Raw genomic sequence first — 18,291 nt, 5'->3', positions numbered from 1 at the left:
ATTCTTCAGATTTACTACTTCCATACATAGAATTAATATTTAATTTGATATTAGAAATGGACATTTTCCAAATTTATGGTCGATTGGTGTTATCGTCCCAATCCATAAACAAGATGATATAAATAACGTAAATAATTACAGAGGTATTACCCTTTGAAGCATATTCAGTAAGATCTATCATTAACAAGAGATTAGTGTTCTGGGGTAACGCTATGGATAAATTAAGTGAAGCCGAAGCTGGATTTAGAGTTATACAACTATTTATAATATGTTTATACTACAAACAATCGTACAAAAGTACAAAAGGTGGAAAATTCCTTGCTCTTTTCGTTGACTTTGCAAAGGCATTTGACTCTGTACAACGACATAAGTTACGGTCACTTCTGTATTCCCATGGTCTTAGTTGTAAAATGAGCAAACTTTTATGTAATATTTATGAAAAGTGTGTGTCAGAAATAACCGGGAATCGACGGAAATGTTTGATAGTGAACTAGGAGTGAGACAAGTCTGCTAAGTCCTTTTTTGTTCTATTTTTTTATTTACGAATTAGCAACACAATTTCAAGATAAGTGTACAAATGGAATTCAACTACATCCTGACGCAATTATTTTCACTATTATTTGCGGACGATATTATATTATTCTCAAGTAGTATTGGCGGCTTACAGACGCAAATTAAAGAAATAGAAAAATACTGTGATGAATGGAAATTAACTGTAAACAAAGATAAAACGAAGATCGTTGTTTTTAAAAAATGGTGGGAAACTTGCTCAAAAGGAAAATGGTTTAGCAAAGGGGAATGCCTAGAAACTACCTGTTTACAAATAATCTTCGTTGGTCTCTGCATGCAATCAAGCATCGACGCAAGCTCAAAGGGTATTAATTGGTGTGTTAAAACAAATCTTTACTCTTGGAACTATTATTTACAGGTCGTTCTTCAAGATATTAGATTTAAAGATGAGTTCGATATTACTATATGGAGCAGAGATATGGGGACTCAGTAAGCATGAACAAATAGAAAAAGTACATTTATATGCCTGCAAGAAATGCCTTGGTGTTAAGGTTAATACACCAAGTGTTATGGTATATGGTGATTGTGGCAGATTTCCAATCTATATATACTAAACCGCAAAAGAAACGTCACCCCAAGTAACATTGCATGGAAAGTTGTCATTTAAATATATGGATAATTTTTGTCAAAGTTTCTTAAATTTAACATAACCTTGTCCGGAAAAATGAAATTTGATGATAAAAAAAACCCAGATGACAATAAAACCGATCGCCCAAACGCATCACGGCAACGGCCATGGTAACCCGATGCACGTGAGTTCCGTGCAAATTGAAATGCAAATTGAAACGCACCCATTTCTTGCCCTCTAACCAGATCAGATAACATTTATTCGTTATTGAATTGCTACCACATGCCAAGATTGATAAGAAATCAGCGACACCAAGCCCTTGGACGACTGCAAGCTGGACGAGCCGCCCGGCAAGTAGCCAATGTATTTCAGGTCCACGTAAGGACCATATACAGGCTCCAGCAACGGTACCAGACCACCAACACTACAGATGACCGACCACGTTGTGGCAGACCAATGGTCACCACCCGACGTCAGGATCGTGCGAGAGCATCATCAAGATCGCTGTTACTGCTGCGGAAACTGCTCGACAGACCATGGGGACACACCAGCGACACATTAGTGCGGACATCGCGCGTCGACGATTGACGAGCAGACACCATTGTCACAGGCCACACCGAGGACCCATTCTGACACCACGTCATCACCGGGACCGTCTTCAGTGGGCAACACAGCACCAGCATTGGCGCCACCAGCAGTGGAGAAGAGTACTCTTCTCAGACGAGAGCCGTTACTGTATCCCAACAGCAGATGGCAGAGAGGGAGTCTGGCGACGCCGTGGGAAACGTTATTCGGATGCTTGGGTTGTTGAGAGAGACTCGTTGGGTGGTCCGAGCATCATGGTGTGGGGTGCAATTGGTCTTGCACAGAGGGTCGGCCCTGTGGTCTTCCAGAACATCGTTCAGGGAGAGGCAATGGTGTCACAGCAGCTCGGTACAATGATCAGGTCTTGAGACCACACGCCATACCTCATTTGGCATGTCGCCGCAACCACGAGTTTCAGCATGATAACTCCTGTGCCAACACTGCGAGAGCAACAAGAGACTTCATTCACCAGAATGGCATCAGAGCGATGCAGCGGCCTGCCCTCAGTTCCGATTTAAATCCCATTGAGCACCTGTGGGACGAGATTCAAAGACGGCTGAATGACGTCCGACCAAGGCTGACAACTGAAGCTAAAATGCGACAAGCGTTCCTCAGAGTGTGGGCTCAAGTGCATATGGCCTTCATCAACCGCCTCAACCATTCCATGTATCGACGCTGCACGGCTGTCATCAATGTACATGGCGGACACACGAGATTCTGACTTGTGATGCCATTTTCTCAGAGACTAGTGGTGTGTTTCACTTAAAGAACATTTGACACTTTTCAACCTTGATGATCAGATTGGCAAGTTTCATCTTTTTAATATGTCTCAAAGTATGTTTACAGTGTTTAGAAAGATAAGGTTTCTCATATATCTATCCATGGTGACGTTTCTTTTGCGGTTCTGTATATAGTCATATCTAAAGGTTATTAAATTTTGGTTAAGACTATTGAATATGCCATCTTATAGGTTCCAAAAGAATGTTATAATATGATGGTACTCTTTGATAAAAATGAAAAGGACGTAAAAGACTAACTGTTTTCCGTTGGTTATGGCTATGTATCCAATGTCACTCTTATTTCATTAGATCATTAACACAAACACTAAAAGATATATATTTACAAAATTGGTCTCAATCTGTATTTGTATTTTTTACAAAATGGTAAAATATTATTTATATCTCGAACAGTATTTTATCCTTTTTAAATGTAAAAAAATCCGGGTTTCCTCAGCAAGATTTCGATGTTGTTCACATGATTTATTTATTGAAACTTGACGTTACACGCGTATTTAAAGAGAACAACGCTTTTGTTAATTGTGCGCCCTGAATTACATTGAAGATGAATACCACTTCCTTTTATATGCCCATTTTATGCAACATTAAGTGCTAAGTATATACCTGAATATTAACATGTCAATCCCAATTTCTTTAAATTCACATCTCTGTTAAACAACTCTGAGTCCTTACTTTTACAAAATGTATCTATGTACATTTATCATGCAATGAGACACAGGAAAAATATTATGTTGTAGACTCTACTGCTCTGAATGTACAAATCATAAATGTACTATAGGCCTGTGGCCTCCTCAGTACGGAAATATAGAAATTGATAAACGCCAAAAAAACCTCCGAAACGTTGTGTTCCTCATAATAAAGAAGTTGACATCCATAAATTCACTTCCTTTTGTACATCACTTCTAAATGCCTTTCAAAGACTTAAATATAAGTATTATCTTCATTCCCATCTGCAAAATAAATGCATATACATAATCAAAACATATCTTATGGAGTGAATATTATCAGATAGGCCTGTAATATCTCTTTTGCTCCCTTTCTTCTTAAAGAAAAGACTTATCACGCCCCTTTTCATGGTTCTGGACATATGTTTCTCCTGAAATATACAATTTACAATGTTGTCAAAATGAAACATAAACCTCTACAGTAGCCCGTCATTACTAGGTGATTTACGGCGCTTCATTGCCTTTAAGGCTGCAGTTATTGCTTCATCAGTGATACCCACACCCAGTTTGTTTCTATCTTCATCTGATAAACAATCAGTTACTAAACCTAGAATTTCATGTTGCTTATCTGCGTCAGTTTCTACTGCTGTATGAATAAAATTAGTATGCATGCTCCAATATGTCCTCAGTGGTTTGGGGGTGGTGTACCCAGCCTAGTCACTCCGAAGACCCTGGTTCGATTCCCCACATGGGTACAATAGGTGAAGCCCATTTCTGGTGTACCCCGCCGGAATATAGATGACATACTGCTATAGGAGGCTTAAAACCATACTTACTCACTTACTCAGTTGGTTGAACTAGCCCATTGCCTGTTTCAAGTAATTTGATACAATTAGCTTCTTGTTTACTTTTTTCCTGGTGTAGAAAAAAAGGAGTATAATACTGAACCAAATTAAAAACTTCACAATCCTAAAATTTTAACATTTTGACCAGTTATCATTGTGGGCCCTGTGTATTTAAACAGTAATGGCCACGTATTGTCTTCAGATAACACCCGTTTTTGTGCAGGTGAATCGATCAAAATCATTTGCACAGCACTATAGTGGCAAAAGTGGTTTTTCACGTGCAACTGGTCACGTGGCCATAATACCGCGCGTGTTTTCAGCCATACTTGTTAGCAGTCATTAACAAAAAAAGAAAAACACAAGAAAACAAAAGTCTTTACGGCCATTTGTCATGCCACGTCTTTCAAATGTGCAACGTGAACGTGCCATCGGCATGTTGCAGACGGGAACGTCCGTAGCTGAAGTGGCAAGGACGATGGGTTGTAGTCGACGGACTGTTTATGATTTACAGACGCGTCTACAGCAAACGGGTACCACCGCTGATCGCCCTCGGCCAAGTCGACCACGTGTGACGTCACATACAGAGGATCGTCAGATTGTCTTACGTCACCTCCGTAACCGATTTTTGACGGCTACATCAACCAGAAATGAACTGTTTAGGGGTAGACTGAGTGCGCAAACTGTTCGAAACCGTCTGAGAACTGCTCACCTTTAAGCACGACGGCCATACTGCGGGCCGATTCTGACTCAATTACACAGACGTCAACGTCAATTGTGGGTACAGCGACACTTACGATGGACTCGGAGGAATTGGAATCAAGTCGTCTTCAGTGATGAATTCCGATTTAATCTTCGATTTGCTGATGGTAGGGCGAGGGTGTGGAGGCGCCGTCATGAACGCTGCTGCTTACCGCGACCAGGTACTGGCACCAGAACTTCTGCCTTTTATGGCTGCACATGGACCCGGATTGATCTTCCAACACGACAATGCCAGACCCCACACAGCAATTTTGACAAGGAATTTCCTTCAGAATGCGGGAGTCAACGTCATGGACTGGCCGTCAAGGTCTCCCGACCTCAATCCCATCGAACACGTCTGGGATGCTCTTGGCAGAAGTCTGCGCACTCTCCAGAACAAACCACAGAATTTGCAAGATCTTGGCACCATTTGGCAGCAACAATGGCGTCGTCTTCCCAATCATGTGTTCACAAGCATCACAAGGTCCATGCGGAGGCGTTGTGTGGCAGTTGTCAACGCACATGGTGGCCATACACGCTACTGAACTTGTGTGCCATCAGATTCTTGTGCTTGGGACTTATGAGTTAAACTGTTGATCTTATTACCGAATACCGTAGGTACTTGGAACAAATTATGGTTACCACCGTTAATTAAAATCCTTCTTTGGACATTAATGATTAAAAATTACCTTCTCTGATACATTTGTCCGATGTATATCATATATGGGATTACTTTTAAAAATGTGAAGTTTTTAATTTGACTCAGTATATATTTATATGATTCTAGAAACCACTGAACCTTCTATCGAAGAATCGCTGCTTGACATTTTCTATGTACAAATTGCTCTAAATCATTTTCAAGATCTTAAATATGGGAGATATCATGATTTGGAAATTTAGAAAGTTTGTCATATTCAATACGTAACGACCTTTGAAGTGTAAAGTATTCACTTTATTCTCTCTTAGCTTTTTAGCATGAATAATATATAGCGCACATTTTGAATTTGTATTTCAATGCCCTTTTTTGCGATTGAGCTACACATATCTTATCCATGTGGGGAGTCCGAACCCGGGGCTTTTGCGTCAGGAGCGAACGCATTAACCACTAGGCCACTTCACCGCCAACAGGAAAAGTGTTTCAGTTTCTCTCCAGTGTCGGCTCCAGGACAAACTGAACAAAACAAGCATTGAGATATTTCTTATTTTATTCAATTTTTTGTCAGTCATATTTGATATTGTAATGAGTACGGTGATATTCAGATAGTGTAGATGCAAGAAACACAAACTTCTGACACTCGCACCCACAGGGATTTTTATTACATGATGTTGAGCGTTAATCACAAGGTTCAGTACAAACGTTGAACAATATCCATTCAGATATAATCGTTGGTGAAGGAGTTGAATTGAAGAGCTGACGTTGAACGGTAAAGACGACTTCAAAATACAACTTCAAACTATGTTTACGTTCTAAGGCGTTATAATGAGGCAATTTCAGTCTCGTTACAAGACGACTATCTTTGTTTACATTGTTTACGTTGAATACGTTGGTGGGTGAGGTTCAGAAAACTAAAAATAGAAAGAAAATACAATCCTTACTTTAGGCTGAACCAATTAAATAGTCAAAATTACCAATTTAAAAGAATAACAAACAACTGTCTGACAAAATACTCAAAATTGCTTACAACTGCCAAATGGTTACTGAATTGAAGTTATAAATGCATTGAGCACTTGAGAGATAAAATAATATTAACTTTGGCATTGAAAAATATGAGTTTACTTACATTTGTGTTGCTTTACACTTTGGAGAATGTAACCGTGGTCCTAACAAGATGGAGATTTGACTGATTGTGTGGGGAACATGTGCTTTTTAGATCATGTGACTTGAAATGGAATTGAGGCTGTAAACAAGTAATTAATTTATCTGCAAAAGTTTATTGAGAAATGGGGATTTGAACTCACAATGTCTAGCTTTCAAAGGTCATGTGACATTTTATGACCAAACACTTTATCCACTAAGCCAAAGTGAGGAGGTTCAAATGAAGATGACTTTAAGCGGACCTAATATTTAACTAAGAAAAACTTTGTTTTTTAAAAATAAATGAAACTTAAACCATTACCAAAATATAGAAAATGAACTTTTAACAAAACTCTTGAAACAGATGAAAAACACCATTTCTGCATTTACAGATAGTGTAACGCATGTGTGGTGTAATTCATCAAATGAAATCGTGCTTGTTAACCTTGTGTTTGTACATGGACTATGTGTAATTGGTAAATGTTAACACACAATATGCCCAGTTTTATTGTACATGTATTTCACGAACACACTTTCTTGTTGAGAAATTAATTATTTCGAGGAAGCAGTGTGATTCCAGGATATCTTTAACACACACACACTCTCTCCCTCTCTCTCACACACACACACTCTCTCTCTCTCTCTCTCTCTCACACACGCACACACTCTCTCTCTCTCACACACACACACTCTCTCTCTCTCACACACACACTGTCTCTCTCTCACACACACACTCTCTCTCACACACACACACACACACACTCTCTCTCACACACACACACTCTCTCTCTCTCTCACACACACACTCTCTCTCTCTCTCACACACACACACACACACACACACTCTCTCTCTCTCTCTCTCCCTCTCTCTCACATCAACTATTGACACATATGGGATATTACATCAATTCCATACAATATGTATTCTTTTGTCTCGAAATATTAACGAAATGATACATACTGTACATCTGTACAAACACGGAAATCTTTGTTCCGCTTTCCTAAAATAAAACAACAAAACCTCCCACAAATTGCTTGAAGGTAAACAGGAATATCGATAATTATCACATGTCACAAACAACTAAATCACAGTATCAATCTCTGCCTAAATACATTATATCACGACTTGGTCATTCATATCACAATACATATACTTAAGCGAGTAGTAAGACTTGCGTTTTGGTCACACATTTTCAACATAAATTGTCATCGAAAATTCTCGATAAATATAATTATGTTCACATTTTCTCAATTGAAAAGATATTGTCAGCCACAAAAATTAAACTGTTGCAATGTGGTATCTTTTAGAAAAAAATATTTTGGCTCATAGATTTAATGTTAAAAATATCTGCGTTTACCTGTGTATACATGTGCATACCTAGTTGTAGAGGTCTCTCCCCTATTGGACGTACATGTGTATACCTTGTGGTAAAGGTTCCTCCACTAGTGGACGTACATTTGTATACCTTGTGGTAAAGGTCCCTCCACTAGTGGACGTACATGTGTATACCTTGTGGTAAAGGTCCCTCCACTAGTGGACGTACATTTGTATACCTTGTGGTAAAGGTTCCTCCACTAGTGGACGTACATTTGTATACCTTGTGGTAAAGGTCCCTCCACTAGTGGACGTACATGTGTATACCTTGTGGTAAAGGTCCCTCCCCTAGTGGACGTACATGTGCATACCTTGTGGTAAAGGTCCCTCCACTAGTGGACGTACATGTGCATACCTTGTTGTGAAGTCTCTCCCCTAGTGGACGTACATGTGTATACCTTGTGGTAAAGGTCCCTCCACTAGTGGACGTACATGTGTATACCTTGTGGTAAAGGTCTCTCCCCTAGTGGACGTACATGTGTATACCTTGTGGTAAAGGTCTCTCCCCTAGTGGACGTACATGTGTATACCTTGTGGTAAAGGTCTCTCCACCGTGATGTGTATCAATCTAACCGTGACGAATTACAGAATTACATAGAAACAACGTCTAGATCTTGTCTCACGCCGGCACCGGAGCCTGGAGTAAAGTCCCCCTTTAGGCAACACAGTTTATGTAACACGGTCATTGGTGATACACAGGCATGACATTATAATCATAACGAGTACAGTTCATCTTCTTGCAATTAATAATAAAACAACGATATAAAAATGTTGTCGTACTTGTGTTGTGCCTGCATATGCGTGTGTGTGTGTGCGCGCGCGCGTGCGTGCGTGCGTGTGTGTGTGTGTTAGTGTATGTGTGTGTGTCAGTGTGTGCCTGTTTGTGTCTATCAAATAAATGCATGCTTGTATCTCTGTCTGTGTGTGCGCGCGCATGCGCAGTGTCTTAGCCTCTGTGCTTGTTAGTGAATGTATGTGCTTGTCTCTGTGTGTGTGTGTGTGTGTGCATGTGTGTCTTTCATATGTGTGAGTGTGTCTCTGTTGTGCCTGTATTGTGTCTGTATTGTGTCTACACATAAACCGTTGGTGCAAAACATGAATTACATATATACACATGAAAACATCATTTCGCTCATTTTAGTCTTCTTCAATGGCATGTTATTATCAGTGCCTATCGTGGAGCTCATTACGTGAAAATTATTTCCGTTTCGAGTCAGGATAATTTTATACAATGATATAAGTATATGCGATTGTTCGTGCGTGACAGTTGGACTAGTTTGTACGAACCGGGTGACACATTCCACAGATTAACGTGACCTGTATCCCAGTCAACAAGTTTCACCCCTACAAAGCAGGCTAACAGTGACTGCCTGCTACACAAGCGGTGATAATGATGGTGTTTACTGGGGTGTGCAGTTTTAATATACCCGGTTAGTTGAAGTGTTCGACAAGTTGTCGGTAAATATATTCTGGCGTGTATCTATAAAGTAACAAACGATCATTCACGGTGCGAGTTAAATACATCGAGGAATGTTAGAATACTGCATAAAATGTTTGCAAAACATAACAACATTGGCATGGCAGGTTCACAGAAGAAGGTGGTTTACAGAATACAGACCGGTTAAATGTGAGAGGCCTTTACTGTGCCCCTATTTGACACACGAGAGGGGGGGGGGGGGGGTGTTACATAATTAATCGTCAGTGCGGATGTCTGTTTACCTGGTTAAGCAAAGTTCCGGATTAACAAGGTTTCCTGGTGTACGTTCCCTGTATGATTGACTGGATATATTTGCTGGGCACAATAAAGGCTCCCAGACCAGTTACATGTGTGAGTCATTTCGAACTCTTGTTTCACAAAATTATTTGAACAAGCGAATTTTACCAATCTTTTTATCTACTCATATATCACAATTAATGTTTATTTCGAAGTTTCCTAATTAATTATTCATATCGTTAATTGTTCGTCGCAAAACTCCCCAAGGTCGACATAACGGACGTAGACCCTATAGATTTGTGACTTGATGCTTTTTATCAATGAAACGAAAAAATATTCTTACGTTTTAAACAATAACATAAATCGCACACTTACAGTGAGTGCATGCCTGTTTGAGTTCAATAACGGATAAATATTTCATATCAAAATATATAACAAAACACATGAACGTACTAACGTATTTAGAATGTTTTCACTTTAAGGGAGGGATAGCTGAACTGTCCTGAGTCTTTGATGGATTGTGTTGATGGAGTCCCTGGATCCCACTGGTGTCGGAGGTGTCCTCCTTGAGGTGTAAAAAGTCATCCACAGCGAAAATGACGCCATCGTCAATTGCATAAGACAGTTCTTTCTTAAACTTTGAGAAAAGGTGGAAATCTGACGGCATTGCAGCCATGGTAACAACAGATTTGTGCACAGGTGGGTTTTTCCACGACGTTTAGCCTTGGTATTCTCACATAGTTGCCTAAGTAGATTAGCATAATACTGTCCATTAATGGTCTGACATTTCGGGAGGTAGTCCACCAGAAGGATTCCTTAGGAATCCGAGAAAACCGAAGCCATCTCGTTGTCAGATGAAGGAACATATGCCCTTATTCGGAGGAAGATACGCTAGCCTGGTCCATTGCTTTGACTGTTGTTTAGTCTCTGGCTGATGGTGGTGATCAATGGTTACACATCGCTCAACAGAATCAGCAGGGTCTACCTCACAATGACGTAAGTTCTCACGAGAGAAGATGAACCTGGCTCGTGTCTGATCAGGAAAAAGGAGTCTTGGAATCCAGCATGCTTAAACATTTGTTCTCATTCGATCATTCATTATCATATCATGTACTTTATCAACATTTTCCTCAGTGGTGACAGATCCAGGACTTCCTCATTTGGATCACCTTCGAGGCTCTCTCCCCCGCTTCAAACCCGCTGCCCACCTCTTAACAATGGTAAAGGAAGGAGCATCAGTCGCTACAGTTGACACTAGGTCTTTATCCACGGAGTCAGCCCTTTCAGTTGGAGAAAAAACAGAGGTCTAGTGGTCTAGTGGTCGGTGGTCCCTGTGTGCATCATAAGCCTGGGACGATTTTAACTTAATGCATGCAACTGTTCAATCTCGACTATGCAGCCTTCGTCTTTTAGGCTAAGCATGTTTCAGCCACCGTAAGGGACTGACGTTTTAATCTTTACAAACAATGGATAATTTCAATAAACATCTGAAGGGACATGTTCTACCTGTTCCTGTCTGTGTATATTTGTAAAGCTACCAGTGCTACAATACTGAATAGAAGATCTTTCGGCAGCAGACAGAGTCCGAGTGGTAGGAGGAACAGCGCTATTGTCACATGTAATGCCCAGGATGCGTCGGCAGGGGGCACCTGACGTCTCTGAAATCATAATGCATGTAGGCGCATAACAAACTATAAGAGAACATATGGATGAGAACTGTTAGGTTTATGATAAGCATGTAAGCTTTATTTAAACAATTAGATATGAAAGTTAAATATGTGCACTCGATATTTGTTAACATGTCCGATTCGTTGAAACCAAAAGAATATTGGTAATCAGTGAGACTAGAAACATTGATTAAGAAGAGTTCTTCAAGCATCGTTAATAATGTAATCAGTGAGACTGCATCAAATTGCGATTCGTACAACAACCGGTAGAATATGAAACGTTTAACCCCTCGGTGTCATATTGTTTCCAAGTTGGATAATTTAGTCTTTGAAACGAGACGATTACGATATACACGGACAGTCTGTTGTCAGCTGAACATGACCTTGTTTACCAGTGGAGGAAAGTGGCTGTGTAAGTGTGCTTCCTTATAGTATTGCTGTTGTTAGCAATATAAAACACGTTCTTTGAATTAACTCCTGATAAATTTGACTAAACAAATCCTCATTAGCTTTCTCAAGAATTATTTTAAACAAATTTGTATTTGAAATCGCATACTCCCTAGGTATTTTGTACACTAGTGAAGTTGCACCTCCTAGTGAAATCTCATTACGCAGTGCGACAGTTTGAAGGGAAAGAAACTTAAACTGTGATTCTCATTATTGCTCCAATAGCCCAGGAAACCCCGGTAATCAAACCGATTTAGTTTATATAATCTAGTCGGCATTGGTTTTCAGTTATTCAAAAGTCATGATCACAGTTGCTTTTCCTATTTAAACATTAAATGTTAAAATACCTGGGAATGTAGAGTTCTATGCGTTGTCGGGACCAACCCAGGCTGTTCAGCATCTGTAACATAGGATAACATCGTCAGCTAGTTCAAACACATATATATGTTGTGTAGAATACACTCTTAAACGTCAAGGTTGCTAAATGCAACATATGAGAAATGTTCTCATATATATCAAAATGCATTTTTGTCTTTTCATTTAATGTGTTGATAAAATTAGAGAAATGCTTAAGACATAGACAGTTACTATAAGATGACGGCCAGTCTGGCGCGAACAACATGCATGTGAATAAAAGCGTAAATAATCATAAGAAATCTCTGCTAAAAGCAGAGTCCGTAGTACGAATCTGATTATACTATGTAAATCATCCGGTGAGAACATCCTCTGATATTGGACAAACGATGAGCTCGTCAATGTCAGTTTGTAGACGATTTGTACGATCTCATATCACAAACCACTCGTTTACCTGATCCCGATTCGACCATCACCATGCCACCGGTATACAGCTTTGGTATTGCTTACTACGGTGGAAAAAACCATCCATTTATTCAAACAGATGAAGCTGTAACTTATTCAGTTCTGAATTTAGGGTTTCAGAGTATTCTACTGCAGATTGATAACACATAGACATACCTCGGTCGCCAAGTTGTTCCCGGGCAGGTAAGCGTTCAGATATTGTCTGCTTGGTACTGGTTTCTCCATTGATGGAGCTTGAATCCCTGTCTTCCAAAGTTGTAGCACCATCGGAACAAGAGGCGTAGGTATCGTGAGTGTGTCCATCATCCTCCAGAAACACTGAGTCCCTTTGTTCACTGAGAGACACATGTTCTACAGTATCTGCAGAAGATGTGCTACCCACCCAAGAGGACATGGGAAAGAAATTCTCGTCAAATTCCATATTTCGTTTAAGCGTAGAATCGTCTTTCTGTGTTCTTGAAGTGTCATCTTTATTTTCTTTTGTAATGCCTTCATTTGATAAATCAGCTACGTCCTCCGAACCAAGGGATGTGTCGGTTATACCAGCAAATAGAAAATCAATTTCATCATCTAAATCTGATTCGGAATTGTCCATCGGCATAAATGTTTCTCGCTCCAAGGGAATAAACGGTCTGAGAATCTCAAGAGACCTTGACCTTCGACGAGGACTCGGTGTGATATCAGGGGATTTAGGTACTTGGAGGGACATATACTTGTAATTGTTCTCATCCTGGTTTTCACCAAATTGAGGAAAGCTGTTGTTAAACGCTCCTAAATTGAACCCCTCGAAGGTAAACGCTTGCAAGCCTTGGGTGCCGGACGTGTCTCTCATATGGGGGAGACTGTTGGATCTCTTCAAACGAGGACCACTGGTCCTCTGCCCGCAAACACAACCGATCTGACGTCGGAAATCCGGTTTTTCCAGCTCATCTGCAATGTTTGGGTTATCTATTCGAACAAGTTCAACAAGGGTAATTCTGGCTAATTCATTTTCCTGGAAGTTGAGAGAATGTAAGAGTCCTCTCCACTTTATTCCCTCATTCACTGACGACTTCTGCAAGTCGTGATATATTTCCTTGGACAGTAAGCCGAATTTGTTCAGAGATTTCCCTACTGGCATTATGTCAACCGTTGACGCCAGTTCACACATAACACACGGGTTGCGATCCATTGTTGATTGAACCTGAAAGAAAAAGAGACATCTAGAATGGCGTTCCGTTGAAATGATAGGAGAGCACAATGGCAACTGTGACATCACATCGCAGCACGACATGCACGTGCCGTATGCCACCCATGCATGTTTCAAATGCAGTTTCCGTTCACCGCAATTTTGTGGGTATTTACCGTCACTGTTTTGCACGGTTGAAGCATTATCTGTGAACATGACACGAAGAAAGTTATGAGAGGCGCAAAAATGGCGTATGATTGGTATGTATTTGTTTTTTCAAAGGTTATGTTATCAGGGTTTCACTGCCAACGCTCGTACGACCCTCTCTGTAAAAAATTGCAGGGGGTGCTTAACCCTTTTCTTGGATATATATAGGACTTAAATATTGGACAGTTGCATAAATAACAATCATGTCTTGTGTACGCATGTGAATAGGAAAAACATTCCAACAAGAATACACGTGTGATATTGTGGCATATTGAGTCGCAATTTGACGTGCAGAGTTGAGTCCCTTTAGTCATGACAGGATCTGAGTATAGTTCGAATGCAGATTTGCCCTGATTATGATCTATAGTTTGTCGGTAGCCATATATGTGCTCATGGGTTTTTCACAGACTGCTGTAAACGTAGTAACCGTCTCTATCCTACATCACTTCGAGCTCTACACCGCCATTTAGCTCCCTAACGACTCTAATTTTGTCTCGATTGTCCTCACATAGTTTATATTTATATTTGATTACAAATACGAGAAAGGCTGTATATTTGTGTATTTATGTATACATTGTGGGCCTTTCTATATCTACGTATGTCAAAACGAGACGCGTGTATGTATTAATCATTGTTGTCCATGAGCCGGATGTCTTGAATACAATAATAACACTTCGAATTGACTTGAATTTGAAAAATTGAAAAATTATGGATGTCTTGAATACAATAATAACACTTCAACTTGCCCTGAATTTGAAATATTAAATAAGTACAGCACATGTATTATTATAAGCATTACTCTAATAGTTATGATGTTACTTGGTCTATAGATGGGTTTACTCAAAAGGAGTGAGTAGTGAGATTAAAAGTCACATCGGCAATATTTCCGCCATATCGTGTTACACAAAAGGAGTGTAGCAGAGGAATGTGTTTCGGGGTACAAATAAACCGGTCAACAGGTCAAAACTGTGTCTACAATTTGAACAAGCGCTTCATAACGATCAATTGTCAATGAAGAAGCATGTTTGTTTTATTAAATTACAGATTTTTAGGGTTTTTTAATTTAATACACATATCCACACCGATGCGTACCATTATCATACATTATAGCTAGAACATTGCGTCGTAAAACAAACTAAACGTGTCTACATGTATGTCGGAATACGAACGATTTAACAATGATAGCATTTAAGCAAGCTGGAATGAATTTTGGCCATAAATACGTAATAGCACGTCAGTTTGGGATTGAAGGTTCTTTTGATGACACCATCTAAGCCTTTTGCCGGGGCTAACATGTAATCATGTAATGTCGGTTCAGCGAGTGTTTGAACATCCAGACACATGCAGTCTTATCACACCGGCATCTCTTCTCTGTAACCACCCAGACTCTTTGTCTCTCACTGCGACAGATCAAACGTATTACCAGTTATCATAACATTGATTCATTGATAAATTGTAAATAAGGAGCTAATTATGCAAATATATGGACGGGTTAGGTAGACCGCTCCTACAACTATTGTTATTTCCCCAATTGTCGTTGCAGCGGCCGCAACGCACAGTGTACAGTATGCTTCCGTTATGTCACTCTAACTTTCAACGTTGTTATCAGTTTAATACCTAGCGTCAAAAACTTGTGTGTCAGCTATTTCTGGAGTACAAGGGAACACTGGTCTTACCAGGAACATGGTGACATGCATAGACAGAATACCGTAGTCATGTGTCACAGCGTCTTTCCTTCCACGGCCTCTAGTTGACACTTAAGTAAACATCTGCTGTAGGATTCGGTCTGCTAAGTAATCGAGACATTAAAAAATCACGTAATTGTTCCCACGTTAGACATACTGCTAAAATGGGGGTCTTGTCAAAATGAATGGTTATACAAGTACACTTGAAAACTTACCTGTCGTTGAACGCTATCCTTGGGCATATTTAACCCCAATGCCTGGTAATTCAAACGATCCCAGCCAGTATAGTGACGAACAGTTTAACAACAATGCTATTTCTTACCTCACTCGTCCCAGATACACGGCGCCAAGTAGGTCAGCTGGAAAGTGGGGGTAGGAAAACACTCCCCGGTATGAATCCTACTCCCGATTTCCCGGCTGGTAACTGTCACACTGTTTCAAATTTACTGACTCACGCGGTCAGTTGAAGGACTGCTTCAAAGATAGATGTGTTTAGCCATTGTAAGCCTAGGCAGTGGTGTCGCTGTAGTCCTCTGCTATGTACATGTCTCCTGGGTTCAAGGGTGCAAGTTCGAGGGTGAAGGTGTGGTCTATTTATATGTCCTACTCACTGCAAAGTTGTGATTTATTACACGCTGATTTTATATAGGGCGGCTACAACTCATACAGCACCGGGTATGACATAGCGAAATGAATGAAATTATAATTTTAAAGGGGTTTCATTTTCAGTTGCAAGAGATTTTTGATAACTTAATTTATACATTTTTTGATGTTTTCATTATATTACAATTGCAAAAGCAATGCCATGTACATTTTCGTCTTTAATAATTGTATCCAGAAGATCACCATATCTGAAGCAACATTACGACGCATCCATCATTGATGAATCCGGAAATATATTTATCCAAACTATTTCACTGCGAACTGTACTGTTCAGATTAACGAGGTTACAGTGTTACAGTTACATGCAGACGTATCGCGACATTCCTGTAGACCGACCGACATAACGGTATTTTAGTCGGAAATATGTAGAGGTACAGGTGGACAAAATCCCTTGACCGTGGGTTCGAATCCCAGGACTGCCCCGTTTAAATGTTTTGTCATTCAGAACTACGCCCGTGCCCGTGAGCTTCACGTACATGCATACAAAAGACTAACGCAGAAACGCACATAAAAGACAAACACATCCAAACACATACATATAATCATAAACACCAACATATAAATTTAGATATGCATTTTAAGTTGACAACGGATCTCGAAGGTATATGGTGTGATGTACCCAGTGTGTGAGCCTATGTACCCCAAGCCGTGATGCCTCGAGGGATCTGTTGCGACGAATTTATCTCACCGACATTCATTCACACAGACTATATGTCCGAAGTTTCACCGGGTAAAACGCTTTGATTCAGCCTTTTTGACAGCTAGCAGACGACGCAAACTGAATAACTCCGGATAAATATCGGTTCGTTTCTGCTAAACGATACTTATACGAGATAAGCAAGTTACCTATAGTGTGTCCCGTTTAATTTCTCAGCGGGCTTCATGAGCGGCTACATGGAAAGTAATTACCCACTCCTAAAACCATAGAGAAGCTGGTATTTTAATGTAAGGTGAGATAAATAATAGTATCAGTTCCTGCAAATACTCTACATATATTCCAACATGAGCAATAACACGGGACATGAAAACAATTAAGAAAACAGTTGACGTCGTTGATAGATAATCATTTCGAATTTAGTGGCGTGAACCGTTTGACTGATGAAGCGTTGTTAAAAGATGCCTCTGTGAGATTGCACTTCCCGGTACAAGATAAGTCGTCGGATGCATCGCTCTACACGCACTGAAGTGTTGCTGAAGGAGGATGGCGACGTGACACAGCTTTGCCATCAGACCGGATACCGTGACACGGAATGTCAAGCGGCTACGTTTAGTTTGCTTTTTAACTTGTTCATAAATGATTTATTATATACTCTCAACAGTCTTAATATTTGTGTAACTGTAGACAATTTTAATATTGCTGCATTAGCATATGCAGATGATTTAGCATTGCTAGCTGAGAATGAAGCTGATCTCAGTCGACTGTTAGATGTTTTACATACTTGGTGTTGCACAAATAAGATAGAGATCAATAAGGAAAAGTCTAAAAATTTCCATTTTGTAAACCCGTCTGTCATACAGACGAAGCCTGTTTTTAATGTCGGAAATATGATTTTAGACATTGCTGCTAAGTATAATTATCTTGGTCTACTGTTCACAGACCACTTAGATTTTACTGCAATGGCACGTGCAGCAGCGAAGTCTGCTAATAGGGCTTTGGGCCTGTTGATATCCAAAGTTAAGACAATAGGCGGTATTCATTTCCAAACCTATTTCAAACTGTACGATAGTATGGTGTGGTCTGTTCTTGACTACGGGGCGGCTATCTGGGGTAATTATGATGTGTCAACAATAAATGCTGTACACCATAGAGCCATTATATTTTATTTGGGACCCGGCAAATACGCCCCTAACGTCGCTATAAATGGGGACATCGGATGGATACCGCCTGTTGTCAGACAGTGGAAAAGTGTAGCAAGACAATGGTGTCACCTTAAGAATATGTCTAGTAGGTTAAACAAACACGTGTTTAACTGGGCTGATAGA

At 40.0% G+C, this 18,291-nt stretch overlaps 1 protein-coding gene across 2 annotated transcripts; it reads right to left on the bottom strand.

Moving 5' to 3' along the window:
- Positions 1 to 7,374: 7,374 nt before the first annotated feature.
- LOC139456388 (uncharacterized) lies at positions 7,375 to 16,186 on the bottom strand. Of its 2 annotated transcripts, none has more exons than XM_071238069.1 (4): positions 15,968 to 16,186; positions 12,742 to 13,768; positions 12,114 to 12,166; positions 7,375 to 11,310 (listed from the first exon to the last, which is right to left on the bottom strand). In XM_071238069.1, the coding sequence occupies exons 2-4, from the start codon at positions 13,754 to 13,756 to the stop codon at positions 11,155 to 11,157; spliced, it is 1,224 nt and encodes a 407-aa protein (XP_071094170.1). In that variant the 5' UTR covers positions 13,757 to 13,768; positions 15,968 to 16,186; the 3' UTR covers positions 7,375 to 11,154. The 2 variants fall into 2 exon arrangements, with proteins under 2 accessions (XP_071094170.1, XP_071094169.1); XM_071238068.1 differs by lacking the exon at positions 15,968 to 16,186 and adding an exon at positions 15,861 to 15,929.
- Positions 16,187 to 18,291: the final 2,105 nt, after the last annotated feature.

This window comes from Haliotis cracherodii, unplaced genomic scaffold (genome assembly GCF_022045235.1).
Source record: "Haliotis cracherodii isolate W230 unplaced genomic scaffold, xgHalCrac1.p SCAF_11, whole genome shotgun sequence".
Taxonomy (NCBI): domain Eukaryota; kingdom Metazoa; phylum Mollusca; class Gastropoda; order Lepetellida; family Haliotidae; genus Haliotis; species Haliotis cracherodii.
The sequence above is the reverse complement of the archived record's forward strand: the minus strand, read 5'-3'. Positions and strand labels throughout refer to the sequence as shown.

Coding starts and splice junctions, on each gene's coding strand:
- LOC139456388 (XM_071238068.1), bottom strand. CDS start 15,887: ATGCCCAAGGATAGCGTTCAACGACAG. Junction 13,769..15,860: donor AGGATAGCGTTCAACGACAG/GTAAGTTTTCAA, acceptor TTTTTCTTTCAG/GTTCAATCAACAATGGATCG. Junction 12,167..12,741: donor GGAACAACTTGGCGACCGAG/GTATGTCTATGT, acceptor CCTATGTTACAG/ATGCTGAACAGCCTGGGTTG.